The sequence below is a fragment of the Myotis yumanensis genome, unplaced genomic scaffold (genome assembly GCF_028538775.1).
Source record: "Myotis yumanensis isolate MYYU_CA2020_CCGP unplaced genomic scaffold, mMyoYum1.0.hap1 SCAF_3, whole genome shotgun sequence".
NCBI classification, from domain to species: domain Eukaryota; kingdom Metazoa; phylum Chordata; class Mammalia; order Chiroptera; family Vespertilionidae; genus Myotis; species Myotis yumanensis.
This window is the reverse complement of record NW_027223754.1, coordinates 121,374,609-121,399,472: the sequence shown is the minus strand read 5'-3', so window position 1 is coordinate 121,399,472 and position 24,864 is coordinate 121,374,609. Positions and strand designations below refer to the sequence as shown.

The window sequence follows — 24,864 nt, the reverse complement described above, 5'->3', positions numbered from 1 at the left end:
GGTGTTTGCCAATTTAATTATAATGTTCCTTGGCATTGGTCTTTTGGGGTTCATTTTGTTTGGGACTTTGTGAGCTTCTTGGATTTGTGTGAGCTTTTTCTTCCCTATATCAGGGAAGTTTTCTGTCATTATTTTTTCAAACAGGTTTTCTATTCCTTGCTCAGTTTCCTCTCCTTCTGGCACCCCTATTATGCAGATGTTGTTTCATTTTGTGTTGTCCCAAAATTCTCTTAGGCTCTCCTCCTGCTTTTTAATTTTTTTTTTCTAGAAGCTGCTCTGCTTGGGTATTTTTTCCTACCTTGTCTTCTAGCTCACTGATGCGGTCCTCTGCTTCTTCTAGTCTACTGTTGATGCTTTCTATTGAGTTCTTTATAACAGTGATGTCATTTTTCATTTCTTCTTGGTTCTTCTTCATTTCCTCTTGGTTCTTACACATATTGTTGAATTTGTCTTCCATTCTTTTCATCCATCTTATGACCATTTCTCTGAATTCTTTCTCTGACAGGTTGCTTGCCTCCATTGCCTTCATTTCGTTTACTTCCTTTTCTGGTGATGCCTGTTTTTCTTTCATATGCAGGCTGGTTCTTTGTCTCACCATGAACTCTCTTTTCCAGTTGTTTGGTTATGTAGTTCTCTCTCTGCTGCGTTGATTTAAAGGCACAAAATACAATACAACAAGGCACAAAGCACAAGGCACTGAACACAAATGTATTCACGATACTAATAACCCCAAATAAAGGTGACCACCAGATCAAAGAGAATTAGGGAATAAGGAAGAAAGAAGAGAAAAAGAAAAAAGAGGGGAAAAAAAGAAAAAAAAAGTGGTGCAAAAATGAAATTGGGAAAAGGAAAAAAAAGTAAGAGAGAAAAGAAAGAGAATGAAATAGAAGAGGGGAAGAAACTATTTATATGTGGAGAAAACTCCAATAGAACAGCCACTAATCCCAACAAATTCCAGCAACTGAATGCAAACTACAAACAACAATTGATATTAAGTGAGGTGAGGGAAAACAGGAGCAAATAAATAAATAACCAGAAAAGAAAACAAAAACAAACAGAAAAATAGAAAAAGCAAAACAATCTCACAAACAAGCATTAAAAAACCCCAATATACTGAACAATCAAGTAAACAACAACCAAATGACAGAGAGAGAAAAAAATTGGATAGTGAAGAAAGAGAAGAGAGAGGTGTATATGGATTTAGAGCAGGGGATTGGAAATTAGATATATAAGTAGGTTGAAATTTTAACAGGGGGGAAAAAGAAGGAATAGGGAAAATCTAAAGCAGGAATAGGGTAAAATAAACAGGGCAACGAAAGGGGTAAAGTGAGGAGGAGAGTTTTGGTGTAAAGGTAAAGTTGAGGTAGAGTAAAATGATGCTAAAGGAAAGATGAAAATAGAATTTAGAACACTAATGCCAAAATAGGATAAAGAGAAAATATAATGACACTTTAAAAAAAGATAAAATGGTAGTAGTAATAATAATGGTTAAAAATAAAAATGTAGTAATTAAAAAGGTAAAATCAGGTGATGAAAAAAGAAAAAAATTAATTTCTTAAGTAAAAGGTGAAAAAAATTTTTAAAAAATGTGCAGTAGTGAAGGTCCTTCAGTTCCTCTACTCTTCTGTTTGACACGCCTTAGTCCTGTCAGGTATTCAGGGGAGTGTTGAAGTTCCCTGCTATACACTGTTCCTCCGTGTTGTAAACCACAGTCCTGATTTTATTGCAGGCTGTATTTGTTTCCCAGACTGCCTTTATTTGTGTTTACAGAAGAGTCAGTTTGTGGTTCAGCCTCTGGGTGGCAGTGTTTCTGGAGAGGGTATAAGTCCTCTCTAGCCAGTAGTTTGGGAGAGCTGTTTCTGCCACAGAGCTGTTTCTTTGATTGTTACTCCCAGCTCTGATTCCCAGGTTCCACAAAAACAACTTTTCCCTGCAGTCTCTGCGAGTGACCCCAATTGGGCGATCCTATGTATTGGGTTTAATAATCAAATGCAAAGTTTAAGGGGGAGAGAGGGGGAAAAAAGGGCCTGAGGAGGTGCACAAGCTCTTGCAACACTCCACCGTCCAGCTCTGTGTGCAGTCTCTTCTGCACGTCCTCTCTCACCTGGCACTAAGCAGCCGGTACACTGGCAAAATTCGAGGTAGCCTTTTTGCACCCAGTCCAGCTATGGGCTTATTTTTAGCGTTCCCTTCTGGCGGCAGCCCTGTGAGATCCCTTCTGCACTCACAGATCACGCTGGCCCCAAGGCCGCGGACCTCGTGGGGCACAGACTACCCCCGCGTGTGTTCCTCTCTCCAACCTGAATTGCAAACCGCACCCTTATTAAGGCAAAATCTGACCTTTCCGTGAGGAGGAGCAGGGCTCCTCTGAGTCCACGTATTCGCACTGCTTTAGATCCAGTGTTTCTGAGTCAGTAGCCGATTCCTGGATGCCGTGGTAGCAGGGTCTCTGGATGTATACGCTTCCGAAAACAGCCACTCAAGATGGCGTGGACTCTGCGGCTGAGCCAACCATTCCGGAAGAGTTTTCAGCTGCAGTCTCCAACAACTTATGGAAGAAGCAAGAAGAAACAGATAAAAAAAATCAATACCGGGAGGAATCGAAGATGGCGGCATAGGTAAACACCGGAGACTGCCGCCGTAAACAACCACTTCAAAAATACAACTAAAAGTCGGAGCGGACATCAACCAGAACCACGGGAAGGCTGGCTGAGGAGAGTCTCTTCAACTAGAAGCAAAAACAACAGCATTCCGACGCTCAGCGGAGGCGCAGTGTGGAAAATTTAAAGGTACGGCGGTGCGGTGGTGAGGGTGCGCGCGCAAAGCGGGCTGGCGGCTGAGGGCGCGATTGTCGTTTTCAATCAGGAGCGAGTCTCAGACTCTGGGCTACAGATCCGGGCGAGTCACTAGGGACCCAGACTCAAACGGGAGGAGCGGGACTGTCTGGCTACGGCCCCTCCGAGGTTTGCAGCGATTGCTGGAACAGAGAGGCAGAGCCCCTAGGGACGGACTGAGAGCGGCCATAGCTGCTCCCTCCCCCCGCCCTGTTGAGCCCGCCCCGCCCAAACCCTGCGCACAGCCATTTGCCGATCGCCTCAGGCAAGGGCTGGACTAGCGCCTCCCCTGAGGACTGAAGTTTTCCCACAGCTGATTTCCACAGCCAGTCGGCCTGGTGGTCAAATCCCTCTAGTGTTAACTACAACAATTAAGGCTTGGCTAGAACAAGACTGCGCACAGAGACCACAAGGGGGTGCACCAAGAAAGCATAAAAGATGCGGAGACAAAAAAACATGACAGAAATGGAGGATATGGAGCTAAGAATCGCAATTTTGAGGGCTTGCCATAAATTTGTGCAGAGCCTCACGAAAACTAATGAGACCCTCGATGCTACGATAAAGAAATTAGAAAGTAAGCATACACGGACTGAAATAAAGAATATTATACCCAATAGCAGACCAGAGGAGCATAAGAATCAAACCAAAGATTCAACAAAAAACACCCAATTGGAAAAGCAAAATGAAAAAAGAATCCGAAAGTGTGAAGATAGTGTAAGGAGCCTCTGGGACAGCTTTAAGCGGACTAATATCAGAGTCATTGGAGTGCCAGAAGATGAGAGACAGCAAGATATTGAAAACCTATTTCAAGAAATAATGGCAGAAAACTTCCCCCACCTGGAGAAAGAAATGGACTTACAGGTCCAAGAAGCGCAGAGAACCCCAAACAAAAGGAATCCAAAGAGGACCACACCAAGACACATCATCATTAAAATGCCAAGAGCAAAAGACAAAGAGAAAATCTTAAAAGCAGCAAGAGAAAGAGGCTCAATTACCTACAAGGGAATACCCATACGACTGTCAGCTGATTTCTCAACAGAAACTTTGCAGGCCAGAAGGGAATGGCAAGAAATATTCAAAGTGCTGAATACCAAGAACCTACAACCAAGATTACTTTATCCAGCAAAGCTATCATTCAGAATTGAAGGTCAGATAAAGAGCTTCACAGATAAGGAAAAACTAAAGGAGTTCATCACCGCCAAACCAGTATTATATGAAATGCTGAAAGGTATCCTTTAAGAAGAGGAAGAAGAAGAAAAAAGGTAAAGATACAAATTATGAACAACAAATATGCATCTATCAACAAATGAATCTAAGAATCGAGTGAATAAATAACCTGATGTACAGAATGAACTGGTGACTATAATGAATCAGGGACATAGAAAGGGAATGGACTGACTATTCTTGGGGGAAAAGGGGTGTGGGAGATGCGGGAAGTGACTGGACAAAAATCATGCACCTATGGATGAACTCAGTGGGTGGGGAGTGAGGGTGGAGGGTGGGGTGGGAGCTGGAAGGAGGGGAGTTATGGGGGGAAAAAAGAGGAACAAATGTAATAATCTGAACAATAAAGATTAAAAAAAAATCAATACCTTATGTAAGAATCCAAAAGAAATGGATGAAAAAATCAATAACTTAGGTAAGAACCAAAAAGAAATGAACAGTGATATAGCTGCAATAAAAAACACCATTGAAAGGTTCAATAGTAGACTAGGAGAAGCGGAGGACCTAATTAGTGAATTAGAAGATAAGGAAGCAAAACACACCCAAACTGAACTGCAATTGGAGAAAAAAATTAAAAGACAGGAGGAGAGCCTAAGGGAGCTATGGGACAACATGAAACGAAACAACATACAAATAATAGGGGTGCCAGAACAACAGAAAGAGGAACAAGGATTAGAAAACCTATTCAAAGAAATAATATCTGAAAACTTCCCTGAGGTGGGGAAGAAAAAGGTCACACAAGCACAGAGAGCCCCAAACAAGGTGAACCCAAAAGACCCACACCAAGACACATCATAATTACCATGGCAAATATTCAGGACAAAAAGAGAATCTTAAAGGCTGCAAGAGAGAAACGGAAAGTTACATACAAGGGATCTCCCATTAGATTATCAAATGATTTCTCAACAGAAACACACCAGGCCAGAAAAGAATGGACAGAAATTTACAAAGTGATGCAAAACAAAGGACTGAATCCAAGAATACTCTATTCAGCAAGGCTATCATTCAGAATTGAAGGGGGAATAAGAAGCTTCACAGACAAAAAAAGGCTAAGGGAGTTTATCACCACCAAGCCAGCAATGCAAGAAATGCTAAAGCGACTGGTGTAAAAAGAAGAAATAAAAAGCTAAGAAAAAAAACAGCGACACAAAAAAAGAAATGGCTACAAACAAGTACCTTTCAATAATAACTTCAAACGTAAACAGACTAAATGCTCCAACCAAAAGACATCGAGTGGCTGAATGGATAAAAAAACATGACCCATACATCTGTTGTCTACAAGAGACCCACCTAAGAAGAAGAGACTCACACGGACTGAAAGTGAAGGGATGGAAAAATATCTTTCAGGCAAATGGAAATGAAAAGAAAGCTGGGGTAGCAATACTTATATCAGACAAAATAGACCTCAAAATGAAGGCCATAACAAGAGATAAGGAAGGCCACTTCATAATACTAAAAGGATCAATACAACAAGAAGAGATAACCCTGGTAAACATATATGCACCCAATGCAGGAGCACCCAAATACATAAAAAAGACTCCTGGAAGATATCAAAGGAGAGATTGACAACAATATAATCATAGTAGGGGACTTCAATACACCACTGACATCACTGGATAAATCCTCTAGACAAACAATCAGCAAAGAAACAGCAATCCTAAATGACTCACTAGATCAGACGGACTTAATAGACATCATCAGAACACTTCACCCCAAAGCCACGGAATATACATTCTACTCAAGTGCTCATAGGACATATTCAAAAATAGCCCACATATTGGGTGACAAACAAAGTCTCCCAAAATTCAAGAAGATTAAAATCATAAAAAGCATCTTCTCAGACCATGATGGCATAATATTAGAAATAAACTACAATAAAAACAACCCAAAATACTCAAACACTTTGAAGCTGAATAGCATGTTATTAAATATTTATTGGGTTACCAATGAGATCAAAGAAGAAATTAAAAACATCCTGGACACTAATGACAATGAAAACACAACAATCCAATACATATGGGACACAATGAAAGCAGTCCTGAGAGGGAAGTTTATAGCTCTACAGGCCTATCTCAAAAAAACAAGAAAAAAGGGTAGTAAATCATCTAATTCTACATCTCAAAGACTTAGAGAGAGGGCAACAAGAAAACCCCAGAGTGAGCAGAAGGAAGGAGATAATAAAGATTAGAGCAGAAATAAATGACATAGAGACCAAAAAAAAAAACAATACAGAAAATCAATGAAACCAAGAGCTGGTTCTCTGAAAGGATAAACAAGATTGACAAACCTCTAGCCAGGCTCACCAAGAAGCAAAGAGAGAGGACCCAAATACACAAAATCAGAAATTATAGAGGTGAAATAACAAGAGACCCCACAGAAATACAAATGATTGTTAAAAAATACTATGGACAACGCTACTCCAACAAACAAGACTACCTGGAGGAAATGGACATATTCCTAGAAAAATACAACATTCCAAAACTCAATCAGGAAGAATCTAAAAATCTCAGCAGGCCAATAACTATGGAAGAAATTGAAGCAGTCATCAAAAAGCTTCCAGCAAACAAAAGCCCAGGACCAGACGGCTTCACAGGGGAGTTTTACCAAACATTCAAGGAAGAACTAAAAACTATCCTCCTCAGACTACAACAAAAAATCCAAGAGGAAGGAACACTTCCAAGCTCATTCTATGAAGCCAGCATCACCCTCATGCCAAAAAACAGACAAAGACAGCACAATGAAAGAGAATTATAGGCCAATATCCCTCACAAACATAGATGCCAAAATCCTCAACAAAATCTTAGCAAATCTGATCCACCAGTATATCAGAAAGATCATACACCATGACCAAGTAGGATTTATCCCAGGAATGCAAGGATGGTACAATATCCGAAAATCAATAAACGTTATACACCACATAAAGAAATTGAAAGAAAAAAACCACATAGTCATATCAATTGATGCAGAAAAAGCTTTCGACAAATCCAACACCCATTTTTGATAAAAACTCTCAGCAAGGTGGAAATAGAAGGATCATACCTCAACATAATAAAAGCCATATATGACAAACCCACAGCCAACATCATACTCAATGGGCAAAACTAACACCATTTCCCCTAAGAACAGGAACAAGACAGGGATGCCCACTCTCATCACTCCTGTTCGATACAGTACTGGAAGTATTAGCCATTGCAATTAGACAAGAAGAAGAAATAAAAGGCATCCAAATTGGAAAAGAAGAAGTAAAACTGTCCTTATTTACAGATGACATGATATTATACATAAAAAACCCTAAAGACTCCATCAAAAAACTATTAGACTTAATAAATGAATTCGGCAATGTAGCAGGATACAAAATTAACACCAAGAAATCTATGGCATTTCTATAGACCAATAGTGAACTTACAGAAAGAGAGACTAAAAAAAAATCCCATTTACCATCACACCAAAAAAATTAAGATACCTAGGAATAAACTTAACTAAGGAGGTAAAAGACCTCTACTCAGAAAACTACAGGATGTTGAAAAAAGAGATAAAGGAAGACATAAACAGATTGAAGAACATACCATGTTCTTGTATTGGTAGAATCAACATCATTAAAATGTCCATGCTACCCAAAGCAATCTATAAATTCAACGCACTTCCCATCAAAATACCAACGGCATATTTCACAGGCCTAGAATGAACTCTCCAAAAATTCATCTGGAATAAAAGAAGACCCCGAATACCTGCAGCGATCCTGAGAAAGAACAAAGTAGGTAGGATCTCAATACCAGATATCAAGCTGTATTACAAAGGCACTGTTCTCAAAACTGCCTGGTATTGGCACAAGAAAAGACATATAGATCAATGGAATAGAATAGAGAGCCCAGAAATCAGCCCGAACCAATATGCTCACTTAATATTTGACAAAGGAGGCAAGAACATTCAATGAGTCAAGATAGTCTTTTCAATAAATGGTGTTGGGAAAATTGGACAGATACATGCAAGAAAATGAAACTAGACCACCAACTTACACCATACACAACAATAAACTCAAAATGGATAAAAGACATATATATACGACGGGAAACCATAAAAATACTAGAAGAATCCAAAGGCAACAAAATCTCAGACATATGCCGAAGCAATTTCTTCACCGATACAGCTCCTAGGGCATTGGAAACTAAAGAGAAAATAAACAAATGGGACTAAATCAAAATAAAAAGCTTCTGCACAGCAAAAGAAACCAACAACAATCAAGCCCACTGCGTGGGAAAACATATTTGCCAATGTTATATCTGATAAGGGCCTAATATACAAAATTTATAGGGAACTCATACAACTTAACAAAAGGAAAATAAACAATCCAATCAAAAAATGGGCAAAGGACCTAAATAGACACTTTTCAAAAGAGGACATTCAGAGAGCCAAGAGACATATGAAAACTAGCTCAAAGTCACTAATCATCCAAGAGATGCAAATCAAAACAACAATGAGGTACCATCTCACACCTGTCAGAATGGCTATCATCAGCAAATCCACAAAGGACAAGTGCTGGACAGGATGTGGAGAAAAAGGAACACTCCTGCACTGCTGGTGGGAATGCAGACTGGTGCAGCCACTATGGAAGACAGTACAGAGTTTCCTCAGAAAACTAAAAATGGAACTCCCATTTGACCCTGTGATCCCACTTCTAGGAATATATCCCAAGAAACCAGAAACACCAATCAGAAAGGATATATGCACCCCTATGTTCATAGCAGCACAATTCACCATAGCTAAGATTTGGAAACAGCCTTAGTGCCCATCAGCAGATGAATGGATTAGAAAACTGTGGTACATCTACACGATGGAATACTATGCTGCTGTAAAAAAGAAGAAACTCTTACCATTTGCAACGGCATGGATGGAATTGGAGAACATTATGCTAAGAGAAATAAGCCAGTCAATGAAGGAAAACACCACATGATCTCACTCACTCATGGATAATAAAGACCATTATAAACTTATGAACAAAAATAGATACAGAGGCAGAGCTGCCTCGAACAGACTGTCAAACTACAGCGGGAAAGCCGGGAAGGGTTGAGGGGCGGGAGAGGGGGTGGGGGGTAAGAGTTCAACCGAAGGACTTGTATGCATGCATATAAGCATAACCAATGGACTTAAGATACTCGGGGGTGGGGAGGCCGGGTGATTGTTAAGGGCAGGGAAAAAAGGAGACATATGTAATACTCTTTGTAATACTTTAAGCAATAAAACAATAAAATATCCCCAAACAAACCAATTTAAAAATGTGCAATGGACCCGATTAGACACTTATCCAAAGAGGACATACATATGGCTATTAGACATATGAAAAGATGCTCAACATCATGAATCATCGGGGAAAGCAAAATAATTAAATTTAAAACCACAATGAGATATCTCCTCACCCCTGTCAGAATGGCTATCATCATTAAATCAAAAGACAAATGTTGGCAATGATGTAGAAAAGGGAATCCTTGTGCACTGTTGGTGAGATTGTAAATTGGTGCAGCCACTGTAGAAAACACTAGTGAGGGTCCTCAAAAAAATTTAAAATAGAACTACTTTATTACCAAAAAATCCACTTCTGGATATTTATCTAAAGGAATCCAAGACACTAATTTGAAAAGATATATGCAGCCCTATGTTCATTGCACCATTATTACAAGAACCAAGAGATGGAAGCAGCCTAAGTGTCCATCCATAGATTGATAAAGAATGAATAAAGATGTGGTACATATATAATGGAATATTAATCATAAAAAGGAATGAAATCTTGCCACTTGCAACAACACGGATAGGCTGAGAGGGTATTATTCTAAGTGAAATAAGACAAACAACAAAGGATTTCATTCATTTGGGGAATTTACAAAACAAACGAACAAGCAAAACCGAAACAAAATCACATAGAGAACAAATTGTTGATTGCCAGATGGAAGGGGGTTCAGGGAAAAGGTGAAGAAATTAAGTACAAATTGACAGTTATAGCCCTATGTGGTCTGGCTCAGTGGATAGAGCATCCACCCTTGGACTCAGAGTCCCAGCTTTGATTCCCAGTCAGGGCACATGCCTAGGTTGTGGGTGATCCCCAGTAGTGGGTGTTCAGGAGACAGCCAATCAATGATTCTCATCATTGATGTTTTTGTCTCTCTCCCTCCCCTTTCCTCTCTGAAATCTATAAAAATATATATTTAAAAAATTGCCAGTCATAAAAACAGTCAAGAGGAAGTAAAGTAGAGCATACAGGAAAGTCAATAACATTATAATAGGTAAGTATGGTGTCAGATGGGTACTACATTTAATTGTGTGATCACTAGGTAAGTTACATAAATGTCCAGTCAGTATTGTTGTACTCCTGAAACTAATATCATATTGCATGACAACTGAAATTGGAAAAAAAAGACGTCCAAGTTCCTGTACAGCCCAGTTGAGGCGAGTACTGTTCATTCAGAGGTAGAAATAACACGTTCACATATTAAGGCCTGGCAAGAGGGAGAATCAGAATACTGGTTTCTCAATTCTCTGCTAGCCTTTTTGCCAGCAGTGCTTGGTAAATATGAGCCCATTTCTTCAAGCCAATCATCTGTGGAGGTTAGAACATCTGCGCCAATACGGGGAGGATCACACATCCTGCACCGGGCAGGACCGCGAGGGAGGTCGCAGGTTGGCATTAAGCCCAAAGGCTGTGTGTGGTTAGAAAGGCTGGCCCAGGGTCCATCACCTGCAGCTTCCCTACCGCCAGGAAACAGTCCCGCCCTGAGCCAGCCGCGCAAGCGCAGTGGTGCAAAAAGAGACCACGCCCACGTCCCCAAGTGAGCACGCGCAGTGGCGCGGGGCGTGGCAGCGCTGCACGCTCCTCTGGGGACGGGGCGCAGCCAGGCTTTTAAGCTCCGCGACCTTATCTCTCATACCTCAGCCGCCTGTCCTGAAGCGAAGCTGTCTCGCCCGGGAAGAGAGTGGTCACGGTGTCGCGTGGTAACAAAGCTAAGGACAGGAGAACCTACATGAGAAAGGACGTCCTCCGGTGTAAGTGCTAACCAGTGGCTGTTTGCGGAGGGGCGGGGGGCGTCGGGAGCGGGAAAAACCTTCGCGACTTGGAGGGGCGGAGCTAACGTGTGATTGATAGGCGAGAAACCTGTGCAAGGGCGAATGGGAGGTGAGTGAGGGCGGGATCTGCAGTTGAATTGGAGTGGTGCTTTGGAGTAATAATAACTAACACGCACCAGGGACTTCAGTAACCCATCTGTGCTAACCGCTTTTTATAAATTACTTATTTAGTGGTCACTGCAGCCTTATGGATATGCAGTTTTATCTGTCTCTCCTTTACGCGCGGGGAAACTGAGGGTTAGGGCTATTAACTTAGGCAAGAATACAGCTGGGGTCCCAAATTTAGAAGCCTGACCTCAGAGCCCATACCGTTAATGGCTCTGCCCTTCAGAAAAGCAAGGTGGAGTGGGGTCCAGTCAAGAGGGTTCGGTTGAATGGAATTGACCAGATTGTTGGAGGATGTGCAATGAAAAGTGGAAAAAACACCAAGTAGCAGGTTTTTCCTACAGGATGTGAGAGCTCTGAGGATGGAGGTGGGAGGCCGGGCCATGTCCCCTGCTGTGGGAGCATTGCAGCCCCGCTGGTGCTGTGCCTGGATTAACTGTAGGTGCAGAAAAGGTTTTCTTTTGTGGCTGTGTTGTCTCCCAGGTGTGTGAAGTTAAAGCATTTTAGGGGCTTAAAATGGGGATTGTGCTTTTAAATTGTTTCTGTCTTCTCTGGCTGCCATAACAAAACGCCATACATTGGGTGGCTTAAACAACAGAGTATTTTGTTTGTTTGTTTTTGTTGTATTTTAATTCTCACCTGAGGATATTTCCCCATTGATTTCTAGAGAGAGTGGAAAGGAAGTAGGAGGGGGGGGCGGAGAGAAACATCGTGGGAGAGAAACATAGATTGGTTGCCTCCCGCCCCTACCAGGGCTGGGGAACTTGCACCCCAGGTACCCTTGACCAGGAACCTTGGATCTGCAAGCTGATGCTCTAACCACTTGGCACACTGGCCAGGGCCAGAGTTCTTTTCTTTTTTTTTTCTTTTTCCTTACAGTTCTAGAAGCTGGGAAGTCGAAGATTAAGGTCCCAGCCATTCTGTTCCCTGCCCAGGACCCTTTTTCTGTCTTGCAGAAGATTGGTCCCCTTCTTACTAGTACTTGTCCTCACGTGGCTGGTAAAAAGAGAGCTCTCTGCCGTAACCGGTTTGGCTCATTGGATAGAGCGTCAGCCTGCGGACTCAAGGGTCCCAGGTTCAATTCCGGTCAAGGGCATGTATCTTGGTTGTGGGCGCATACCCAGGAGGGAGTGTTCAGGAGGCGGCTGATTGATGTTTCTCTGTCATCGATGTTTCTAACTCTCTTTCCTTCTCCCTTCCTCTCTGTAAAAAATCAATAAAATATATTTTAAAAAAAGAGAGAGAAAGAGAGCTCTCTTACTCCTAGAAGGCCACCAATCTTAATAAGGATTACGCCCACTGTTATGCCTTAATTTAATCTTAATTACCCTTTTCATTTTATGTTAATTGCCTCCTAAAAGCCCTTCCTCCAAATAAAATAGAGTCTCATGTTGGGGGTTAGGGCTTTAACACATGAATTTGAGGGAGGGTGGGACACAGTTCAGTTAGTAGCAATAGTTTATCCCCAAGTAAATAACAAGTGATAATTGAAGACTGAAGAAAATGAACACTTTCACATAACCTCTTACTACCTCATTTAATGAGCATGAGGTTTGTGCCTTAGCACTGGTGGGGAATTCTAGGGAGAACTTGTGTGGGAGATCATGGTTGTCCTTCAGGCAGCCAATCTGAAGAGGTCAGAAAAAGCTACACTAAGCATTCTTAAAGTGCGCATAGTGTATCTACTATTTGTGGGTTTATCTAAACCCTTCTTTAACTTCTGACTTAGCTTGTGCCGTTTCTGGAATAATGAAATCTATGATTACCGTCCATGGGGAGTGAAATAATTACTGCTTCTTCTTTTTTTAATTTTTATTAAATCTTTATTGTTCAGATTATTACAGTTGTTCCTCTTTTTTCCCCCCATAGCTCCCCTCCACCCGGTTCCCACCCTACCCTCTCCCCTTACCCCCCTCCCCGCCACTGTCCTCATTCATAGGTGTACGATTTTTGTCCAGTCTCTTCCTGCACCCCCCACACTCCTTTCCCCCCCAAGCATAGTCAGTCCATTCCCTTTCTATGTCCCTGATTCTATTATAATCACCAGTTCATTCTGTTCAGCAGATTATTTATTCACTTGATTCTTAGATTCACTTGTTGATAGATGCGTATTTGTTGTTCATAATTTGTATCTTTACCTTTTTCTTCTTCTTCCTCTTCTTAAGGGATACCTTTCAGCATTTCATATAATACTGGTTTGGTGGTGATGAACTCCTTTAGTTTTTCCTTATCTGTGAAGCTCTTTATTTGACCTTCAATTCTGAATGATAGCTTTGCTGGATAAAGTACTCTTGGTTGTAGGTTCTTGGTATCCATCACTTTGAATATTTCTTCCCACTCCCTTCTGGCCTGCAAAGTTTCTGTTGAGAAATCAGCTGACAGTCGTATGGGTATTCCCTTGTAGGTAATTGAGTCTCTTTCTCTTGCTGCTTTTAAGATTCTCTCTTTGTCTTTTGCTCTTGGCATTTTAATTATGATGTGTGTTGGTGTGGTCCTCTTTGGATTCCTTTTGTTTGGGGTTCTCTGCACTTCCTGGACTTGTAAGTCTATTTCTTTCACCAGGTAGGGGAAGTTTTCTGTCATTATTTCTTCAAATAGGTTTTCAATATCTTGCTCTCTCTCATCTTCTGGCACCCCTATAATTCTGATATTGGTACACTTGTAGCTGTCCGAGAGGCTCCTTACACTATCTTCGTATTTTCGGATTCTTTTTTTCATTTTGCTTTTCCGGTTGGGTGTTTTTTGCTTCTTCGCATTTCAAATCTTTGACTTGATTCTTGCGATCTTCTACTCTGCTGTTGGAACTCTGTATAATATTCTTTATTTCAGTCAGTGTATGCTTAATTTCTAGTTGGTCTTTTTTATAACCTCGAGGGTCTCACTAGATTTCTTGAGGTTCTCACTAAGTTTATTGGTGATTTCTAGAAAATTCTTGAAAAACCTTAAAAGTGTGGTTTTGAACTCCATGTCCAATAGTTTGCTTTCCTCCATTTCTGTCATTTGTGACCTGTTTCTTTGTCTCCACATTTTTTATGCTTCCCTGTGTTGATAGAGTGGCTTTCTGTGCTAGTTGTCCTATAGGGCCCAGTGGTTCAGCCTCCCCAATTACCTGAGGTGGACACTCTTGGTGCACCCCTTTGTGGGCTTTGTGCACAGTCTTGTTGTAGTTAAGCCTTGATTGTTGTAGGTATCACTGGGAGGAATTGACTTCCAGGCCAATTGACTGTGAGAATCAGCTGTGTCTTCAGTGGGAGAACTTCTGTGCTGGAGACACCCTTCTGGGGCAAGACTTGCTTCAGTGGGGCTTTGGTGCTCACTGAGTCTGCCCCCTGAGTATGTCCCTTATGGATCTGAGGAGTTGTAATCTGGATGGTCCCACTCTGACCCCTGAGTACACTGACTCTTGGATCTCTAAGGAGGTGCTAATTTAGCCTCTTCCTGAGGCTACCCAGCAGGAGCCCAGCTGTGAAGCAATGCAAGCTGCTGTGGGGCCTTGGGCCTTATTTTGGAAGGGTCTCTCTGACCCAGTTTGTTAGGTAATTTTCAGATTGCAAAGGGCCAGGTTTTTCATATGCAAAAGCCTCTCCACACAGCTTGGGTGCGACAGGGTTTCTGGGGATCAACAGGGCGGAGCAAGCAGCTATGGCTGCTTCTCAGTCCTACCCTAAGAGGCCCCGCTTCTCATTGTCCCGGTAATCACTGCAAGTACTTCTGAGAGAAAGCCGCCCTCGAGTTCTGACCGATGCCAGACAGTCCAGTTTGTCCTGTATGAGTCTGGGTCCCCAGAGACTCACCTGGAACTGGAGTTCAGAGCAGTCAGGAGCTTGAGACTCCCTCCCGATTGAAAAAGACAACCGTGTCCTCAGCTGCCAGCCCTTTCCACGTGCACCTCTGTACCTCTGCACTTTACTTCCACACCGCACCTCCTCTGAGTTTCAGTGCGCTTTTCTCTTTCCTTCTAGTTGTAGAATTTCCACTCAGCCAGCCTTCCTGTGGTTCTGGATGATGTCTGTTTTGTCTTTTAGTTGTATTTTTGAAATTGTTGTGTGAGGCAGCAATTTCCTGTGTTTCCCTATGCCACCATCTTGGTTTCTCCTTTTTTTTTTTTTTTTTAATCCTCACCCAGGAATATTTTTCTATTGATTTTGAGAGTAAGTAGAAGAGAGAGGGAATGACAGAGAAATATTGATGTCAGAGAAACATATCCATTGGTTGCCTCCTGCACATGCCCCAACCAGGGCCTGGACCGTGGAGGAGCCTGCAACTGACGTATGTGACCTTGACTGGAATCAAACCTGGGACCCTTCCAGTCCACGGGCTGGGGAAAACATTACTTTTTTTCTCTATTGTTTCCTGTTGTTATTCTAAAGTTTGGTAAACAAGTCTATTTTCACCTTACCCTGTTGAGAGAAGAGTGTGGAGAAATACAAGGCTTAGGGGCTTGAAGGTCTGGCAGATGTGTGTTCAAATCTTGGATTCAGGCAATTGTTTTATGACTGTGGGCAAGTCACTTAACCTTTCTTTTTTAAAAAAAATTATGTTGATTTCGAAGAGGAAGGGAAAGGGAGAGAGAATCATTGATAGGCTGCCTCCTGCATGCCTCCCACTGGGGATGGAACCTGCAACCCAGACATGTGCTCTGACCAGGAATTGAACCGTGACCTCCTAGTTCATAGGTCAATACTCAACCACTGAGCCACACCGGCCGGGGAAGTTACTTAACCTTTCTGACTGTCAGTTTCTTCATTTATAAAATAGAGCTAGTAATAATACTGACCACATGGTTGTTGTGAGGTTATATGAAAACAGTTTGAAACTACTAAGGAACTGGCCTTGCACTAGATATTTAAGTTATGGGACATCCTCCACTCACGCCTCTGAAGAACAGAAACCTCCACCTACAGTTCCCATGTCAAGCTGGCTGTTTATTTATGCATCAAATTTTTATTGAATCCCTGATAGTTGTCAAAGCACCTGGCATTTTGAGTGCTAGGGGCAGGGAAGAACAAGACAGACAAAATTCTTTCTTTTATGCAGCTTATACTGTAGTGGGAGGACTGGATGAATTGAGTTGAGTGCTAAAAACTATGAAGAAATTAAATGGAGGGTAATGACATCAAAGAGTGACCATAGAGCGGCCTGTGTGTGTGCATGCACACGTATTTGGAGGGAGGGTGTTTGACCACTGTAGGGTGGCCAACTAAAGGGAGAGACTTCTGCCCTAACTGGTTTGGCTCAATGGATAGAGCTTTGGCCTGCTGCGGACTCAAGGGTCCCAGGTTCTATTCCGGTCAAGGGCATGTACCTTGGTTTCGGGCACATCCCCGGTGGGGGTGTGCAGGAGGCAGCTGATCGATATTTCTCTCGCATTGATGTTTCTAACTCTCTATCCCTCTCCCTTCCTCTCTATAAAAAATCAATAAAATATATTTTTTTAAAAAAATAAAGGGGGAGACTTCTCTGAGGAGCTGAGCTGTCATTGAAGACTGGTCATTCCCTCTGGAGGGACAGAAAGTGCAGGGCTGATGAGATTAGGCTGGATGCCTTAGATGTCTGTAGGCTGACCAGTGATCTGTTTTAAAAGGGCAGGAGCCAGACAAAAGGCTCTGATTCTTGAGGCCAAAACTTTTTTTGGAGGCAGCTCTGGTTTGTACTGGAAATGGAAGGTAGGATGAACTCAGAAGCAAACTAAAGGTGTCTGTAAAATAAGGTTTTGTACATTAACCTGTGCCATGTCAGAGAAACTGTAATTGTACTTGTAATTCTCTGCCTGTGTGTCATGATTTTACTTACAGGTCTCCCAACAGGATAAAGTGGCATTTGACATGCACATACCGCCCTGTGCAGAAGTGAGGGAAGACTGCTGCAGAAGGGAATACAGGCAACATCTTTGATCCCAGGGCACAGGTCTTTGAGAGGAAATCTCCAAGCCTCTCAAGGAGGCATTAGAAGGCTATCCAGGCAGCAAAAGTACCTCAGGCGAAATGCAGGGAGTTTCTGTATAAGGGCTTTCGTATTCTGCATTCTTCTAGAGCAGTGATGGCGAACCTTTTGAGCTCGGCGTGTCAGCATTTTGAAAAACCCTAACTTAACTCTGGTGCCGTGTCACATATAGAAATTCTTTGATATTTGTAACCATAGTAAAACAAAGACTTATATTTTTGATATTTATTTTATATATTTAAATGCCATTTAACATAGAAAAATCAACCAAAAAAATGAGTTTGCGTGTCAGAGGTGACATAGGTTCGCCATCACTGTTCTAGAGCCCTTTGTGATAAATGTCGCTGGGTGGATTACATGATTTGGTGTGGCTTCATGGGATATGCACATGATGGAGAGAACCTGATCTCTGCTTGCCAAATAATGTAGAGCCTAAGGAGAAAATCCGTAATCAGTATTGAAACTGCTCTTATGAACTGTTCTAGATTTCAAGCCGGTTCTTCCTGGCTCATCAGAGAACTACCAGATATTTTTCTCCCCTTAGGATCATGGCTGATAAAAACCAGGAGATCGGTGGCATCCATTTCCCTTTTCCCTTCACACCCTATTCCATCCAGAAAGACTTCATGACAGTGCTGTACCAGGTGTTGGAGGATGGCAAGATTGGGATATTTGAGAGTCCAACTGGCACTGTAAGTATGAACAGTTGGCCCAACAGGGTTCTTGGGAGACCCTGATTACAACTAGTCAGAGGTTTATTTGCCTCTGCAGAGGTTTTCATGGTTTGGAGTTGGGCAAAGTAGTTCTCTCAGTTTACGTTTCTGAGTAATGCTCACTTCCCTCTATTAAATTGTTAAACACAACCCCGGGTTCTAAGGAAAATTAGGCTACAGGCAAAGGAGAATTTGAATGGCAGTAGAAGCATAGCACTGAAACTTTTAAGACTTCTCTGGGCACTCGCTTTGATATTGAGCAACATAGAAATTACTTTGGCTTATTCACAGATTTAACATGTTGATTTAGTCTCCGGGCACTTGGTTACTGAGAGCTGGAGGGATCCAATCAAGGGCCCCTAAGTTTTTTCTTCCTGGCCTGGAATGAGGGATTCATTAGACATTGGTTGTTGAGGTTGCTAGGGCTGTGGTAATCAGTTCCTACTTCTCTCTTGCAATTTACTTACTTTTTTATAGCAAGTACTCTGTGATAGTGAAATGCATGTGTTGCTGTGAAGATCCCTCAACTAGGCTGTGACCTCCTGGAGGATAAGGACTTTGTGGTCCTCACCTTTGTGTCCCTATCATCTAGCAGAACTTGGCCCATTTGGCCCATAGGAGGCTCCTAATAGGTGTGTGGAATGAGTGAATAAAAGTAAGTGACTCATTCTTTTTCTCTCACTTGCTGATGGAAGCATGTCACTCTCTCCTGAGATGACATGATCTCCTGGGACAGGAAAAGTGCAGACTGGGGTACTGTATTGTTTCGTTTTGTTCTTTCATATATGTGTAGTGAGTGGGAGAGAATTAGTCCTGCAATTAACAAAATGTGGGTCATAAATATAATGTGCAAAGGTATTTTTTCAGTAGTATTCTAGCATTTTTACCTTCCATTTAAACCCAGTGCAATATGACTTATTGCCCTACCAACCCACTGAAATCATTTTAGGGTCAGTAATGACTACCTGTTTAATAGATCTGGATATCTCAAGCCCTTATTTTGACCACTCTGTAACATTTGACATTGTTGAACTTATCCTCCTCTTTTGTTTAAAGCAATATAAAAATTTCAATCAAAGATAACGCATGTTATTTTAAAAGTCAAATTTATTGCCCTGCAAGATTGGGCTCCATTGGTTGAGCATTGTGTCATGTAGCAGGAGGTTACTGGTTTGATTCCCGATCAGGGCACTTGCCTGGGTTGTGGGTTGATCCCCAGTAGGGCCATGCAGAAGAAAACTGATCGATGTTTCTTTCTCATTAATGTTTCTATCTCTCTCTCCCTCTCCATTTCTCTCTCTGAAATAAATGAAAACATTATTTTTTAAAAAGTCAAATTTAGCCCTGACTGGTTTGGCTCAGTGGATAGAGTGTCAGCCTGCGGACTGAAAGGTCCCAGGTTCTATTCCGGTCATGGGCATGTACCTTGGTTGCGGGTACATCCCCAGTAGGGGGTGTGCAAGAGGCAACTGATGGATGTTTCTCTCTTATCATTGTTTCTTACTCTCTATCCCTCTATCTTCTTCTCTAAAAAAATCAATAAAATATTTTTTTTTTAAAAAGTCAGTTTTATCAAATTTGCTGTGATGGGCTGGTGCTTTTAATTCTTTTGTCTGTTTCTTAAGAAATGTACTTTTCTCATAGCACATTTTGAAATTATAACCTATGTACTCTTATTTCTTGATTTGTGGATTTTAGTGATTGGTACCTTCCCCTTGTGATGGATAAGATGTAGCTTTCTTACTATCCTTTTCCTTGCCTCTCCTGATGTAATTAGCTGTTTTTAGTCTCTGCTAAGTGATTATACTATGACTAGAGGCTCAGTGCACAAAAATTTGTGCACTCGGCAGGGGGTCCCTCAGCCCGGCCTGTGCCCATTTTCAGTCCAGGACCCCTTGGGGGATGTCCACCTGTCGACTTAGGCCCACTCCCTGGGGGATCAGGCCTAAGCTTGCAGTCAAACATCCTTCTGGCAGCCAGGGAGCCCTTGGGGGATGTCCGACTAAAGGCTTAGGCCCCCAAGGTATCGGGCCTAAACTGTTAGTTGGACATTCTTAGTGCTGCCACGGAGGTGGGAGAGGCTCCTGCCACCACCTCTGCACTGGCCAGCCATGAGCCAACTTCTGGCTGAGTGACACTACTCGGTCTGACCTAAACCCTAGAGATTAGTACTTCATTTTACAACTTTTTCTCGGTTTATAGGCAGCAGCAAACTCAGACCACACAGTCGGGTGTGCGAGAAATGTTGCTTTCTTTATTGTTTAGTAACCAAACCTAACTTCAACCTCAGCCCCCATTCTGCCAAGTGAAAAAACAAAAACAAAATATTATTTAACTTAGGTTCCCCACCCCCTTCTCTGGAGTTGTACTTCCATGTCAGACAGTTTATATCTCAGGCAGAGGTGCCAAAGAACCAAGCAGGGTCAAGAACATGTGGACCTCAGTCTTCTGTCTGGGCTGGTCCCCACCCAGCTGCCCTTGACCCTCACCTCAGAGCTCAAGTTCATGCTGATCTCTGTTATATTCTCCTCATCTGGGCCTTGAGGCCTCTTGAGTCCAATTCGCTCTCTTCATCCCTCCGGGCCACCTTCTCTCTCTCACACAAAGAGGTATTGGGCTTTCTGGATTGAGGTCCTCTGACACCTCCTCAGCCCCATTGCACGGACACCATCTTGGCGCCTGGGTCACGGCCACAATGCTGTGTGGCTACTCTCAGACCCTTCGTCTCCTGCTGCCTTAGGGAGTGACTCAGCGGGAGGGGAGGGTCACAGTGCTTTTGACATGGCCGCCAACAAACACTCAGTGTTCCTTTCCTCTAGTCCTCCTTCTCCTCCTCACCCCAGTCCCGGCACGTCTATGTGCAGGGCAGGGGAGGGTGGGAGGCAGGAGTGTCTCTGACCCAGCACACAGGCTTCCAGATCCACTGCTCCCCCAGGAGGCCTTCACGCTCTGGACCTTGACACCCAGAACCTGTCCCCTCTCAGCTGCAGGTCTTTGCCCACAGTGGTCAAGTCTGTTTAGAGCAGTGGTTCTCAACCTTGGCTGCACATTAGAATCACCTGGGAATCTTTTTAAAATTCTGATTTCTGGGCCTCATCCTCTGGAAATTCTTTCTTTGTTACTAATGTTGTGGCCCTACCCTATAACAAAGAAACAGAATTTCCGGAGGATGAGGCCCAGAAATTAGGATTTAAAAAAGATTCCCAGGTGATTCTAATGTGCAGCCAAGGTTGAGAACCACTGGTTTAGAGTCTTGAGGTCAAGAAGTGCCTCTTTGTTCTCTGCTTTCTGGAGGCGGTCAGCGTGGAACATTCCTGCCTGGGTTGGGGAGGGGTCTCTGGGTGTTAAGAATACCAGGAGGGGGAGCACAGACTCCTCCTAGAGCTCCAAGATGGGAAAGGCAGCACCCCCTCACCTCTAACCCCAGGACGTTTGTTTAGAAGCAGAAGCCTGGTCCCGTTCAGGGGCCTGTGCTGGCTGCCTCAGTTTCTCAGAGACAAAGAATTTGATGAACGTCTTTTCCCCACTGGAGTAGCTGCTTCATTTGTTCATTCTCACATTTTTCATTAGCTGCTAAATCGCCCCTGTGGCTGCAAACTTGTTGTGCCTGACTCAGCCAGTGGGGAGCTATGGGAGCTGTACAGGGACAGGGGAAGGGGGAGGGGGGCCCGGCCTGCAGGGAGGGTCAGTGGTGCCTACCAGGTGGTCTCAGAGGATGTGGCTTAGGTTAGGTCCTGTCCTTTGGCGACTTTAGGGGGGGAGGCCAAGTCCTCCGCTCCCCATTTTGACTCAGGAGTGGAAGTTCTCCTTGCTCTCTGGCCTCATAACTCAGTGGATCATGGTAGGATGCGGCAGGCAGGCGGCATCTGCAGCTGCACACGGGCGCGGGCAGGTGGCTTCCGCAGCTGCACACGGGCGCCAGCCTGTGGTTTCTGCGGCTGCACACGGGCGCGGGCAGGCGGCTTCTACAGCTGCACACGGGTGCTGGGCCACGGGCAGGTGGCTTCTATGGCTGCACATGGGCGCTGGGCCGCGGGCAGGCGGCGGTTGCGGCTGCACATGGGCACCGGCCCCTGGTTTCTGTGGCTGCACATGGGCACCAGCCTGCGGCCCGGTACCCGATCAGGTCACGGGCGTGGGTAGGCGGCTTCCGGGTCTGCGCACGGGGGCCGGCCTTCGGCCCTGGACCCGATGGGGTCACGGGCGGCGGGCAGGCGGCTTCTGGGACTGCCGCACAGGGGCCTGGATGGCGGCTGGCGCTGTCCCGCCCTGCCTGCAGTATGCAAATTAGCCGCTATCTTTGTTGGTGGTTAATTTGCATATCATGCTTATTAGCCAATGGGAGGCGTATCGAAGGTATGGTCAATTACCATGTCTGTCTATTATTAGATAGGATCGTTTTTTCATGGAATAATTTTATTTTTCTAGAGTTAATAATTGCCTTTTAAAAGTTTGTTTAAGTACCAGCTCAATGTTCAGCACCTAGTAAGGTACTCAATAGAGGGTGGTGTGAGGCTCCCACTGCACACGGCCCAGGCCCACGCAACTCGACATTTGAACCATCGGGAGATAATCAAAATGAAGAGACGACACAACACCCAGAGGAAAGACAATGAGGAGTCGCCAAGAAAGGAAATTAATGAAGTTGAAGCATGCAACATGACAGAAAAAGAATTCAGAATAATGGTTGTACAATTCATTCACCAGATGAATGAGAAAATCAACAACCTATGCAAGAATCAGGAAGAAATAAAAAGTGATATAGCTACAATCAAAAACACCATGGAAAGTTTCAACAGCAGACTAGAAGAAGCAGAGGACCGAATTAGTGAGTTAGAAGATAAGGCAGAGGAACACACTCAATCTGAACAGCAACTGGAGAAAAAAATTAAAAAGCAGGAGGAGAGCCTAAGGGAGCTTTGGGACAACATGAAACGAAGTAACATATGCATAATAGGGCTGCAAGAAGGACAAGAAGAGCAGCAAGGATTAGAAAATCTATTTGAAGGAATAATGACAGAAAACTTACCAGATATGGGGAAGAAAAAAGGTACACAAGTGCAGAGAGTCCCAGGCAAGATGAACCCCAAAAGACCCACACCAAGACACGTCATAATAATGATGGCAAATGTACAATACAAAGAATCTTAAAGGCTGCAAGAGAGAAACAGAGAGTTACCTACAAAGGATCCCCCATCAGATTATCAAATGATTTCTCAACAGAAACACAACAAGCTAGAAGGGAATGGAGGGAGGTATACAAAGGGTTGCAAAGCAAAGGACTGAATCCAAGAATACTATATCGAGCAAGACTATCAATCAAAATTGAAGGGGAAATCAGGAGCTTTGCAGACAAAAAAAGGCTAAGGGAGTTTATCACCACCAAGCCAACAATGCAAGAAATGCTAAAAGGAATGCTGTAAAAAGAAGAAATATAAAGGTAAGAAAGAACACAGGCACGAAAATAGAAATGAATCCAAGAACATACCTTTCAATAATAACTTTAAATGTAAACTGATGAAACGCTCCAATCAAAAGACATCGAGTGGCTAAATGGATAAAAAGACATGACTCATATATTTGCTGTCTACAAGAGACCCACCTCAGAAAAAGGGACTCACACAGACTGAAAGTAAAGGGATGGAAAAATATCTTTCAGGCAAATGGAAATGAAAAAAAAGCTGGGGTAGCAATACTTATATCAGACAAAATAGACCTCAAAGTGAAGGCCATAACAAGAGATAAGGAAGGCCACTTCACAATATTAAAGGGATCAATACAACAAGAGGATATAAACCTTATGAACATATATGCACCCAATGCAGGAGCACCCAAATACATAAAAAAAACCTCCTGGAAAATAACAAGGGAGAGATCAACAACCACACAATCATAGTAGGAGACTTAAACACACCACTGACATCACCGGATAAATCCTCTAGACAAAAAATCAGCAAAGAAACAGCAATCCTAAGTGACGCACTAGATCAGATGGATTTAATTGGCATCTTCAGAACATTTCACCCCAAAGCCACAGAATATACCTTCTTCTCTAGTGCACATAGGACATCTTCAAAAATAGACCACATATTGGGTCACAAGCAAAGTCTCCCCAAATACAAGAAGATTGAAATCATACCAAGCATTTTCTCAGATCACAAGGGCATAATATTCGAAATAAGCCACAATAAAAACAATCCAAAAAACTCAAACACTTGGAAGCTGAATAGCATGTTACTAAATAATGAATGGGTTGCCAGTGAAATCAAAGTAGAAATTAAAAACACCTTGAAAACTAATGACAATAACAGTACAACAACCCAAAATCTATGGGACACAATGAAAGCAGTCCTAAGAGGGAAGTTTATAGCACTACAGGCCTACCTCAAAAACAAAGAAAAAATGATAGTAAATCATTTAACTCTACAACTCAAAGAATTAGAAAGAGAACAACAACAACAACAAAAAACCAGAGAGAGCAGAAGAAAGGAGATAATAAAGATCAGAGCAGAAATAAATGATATAGAGACAAAAAAAAAAATACGAAAGATCAATGAAAGCAAGAGCTAGTTCTTTGAAAGGATAAACAAGATTGATGAGCATCTAGCCAGGCTCACCAAGAAGCAAAGAGAGAGGACTCAAATAAACAAAATCAGAAATGAAAGAGGCAAAATAACAACAGACCCCTCAGAAATGAAAAGAATTGTTAAAAAATACTATGAACAACTCTAACAATCTAGACAACCTGGAGGAAATGGACATATTCCTAGAAAAATACAATCTTCCAAAACTCAATCCAGAGGATTCTAAAAATCTCAACAGGCCAATAACGATGGAAGAAATTGAAGCAGTCATCAAAAAGCTCCCAGCAAACAAAAGCCTGGGGCCAGATGGCTTCACAGGGGAGTTTGACCAAACATTCAAGGAAGAAT

The 24,864-nt window shown here is 42.8% G+C and overlaps 1 protein-coding gene across 1 annotated transcript in view; it reads left to right on the top strand.

Annotated features, from left to right (window-relative positions):
• Positions 1–10,933: 10,933 nt before the first annotated feature.
• LOC139006817 (putative ATP-dependent DNA helicase DDX11-like protein 8) overlaps positions 10,934–24,864 on the top strand; it is a 45,739-nt gene continuing 31,808 nt past the window's right edge. The window contains 2 exon segments of the mRNA XM_070409526.1: positions 10,934–11,090; positions 17,764–17,911. Of these exon segments, the coding sequence (XP_070265627.1) occupies positions 17,768–17,911 (144 nt within the window). The 5' untranslated portion in view covers positions 10,934–11,090; positions 17,764–17,767.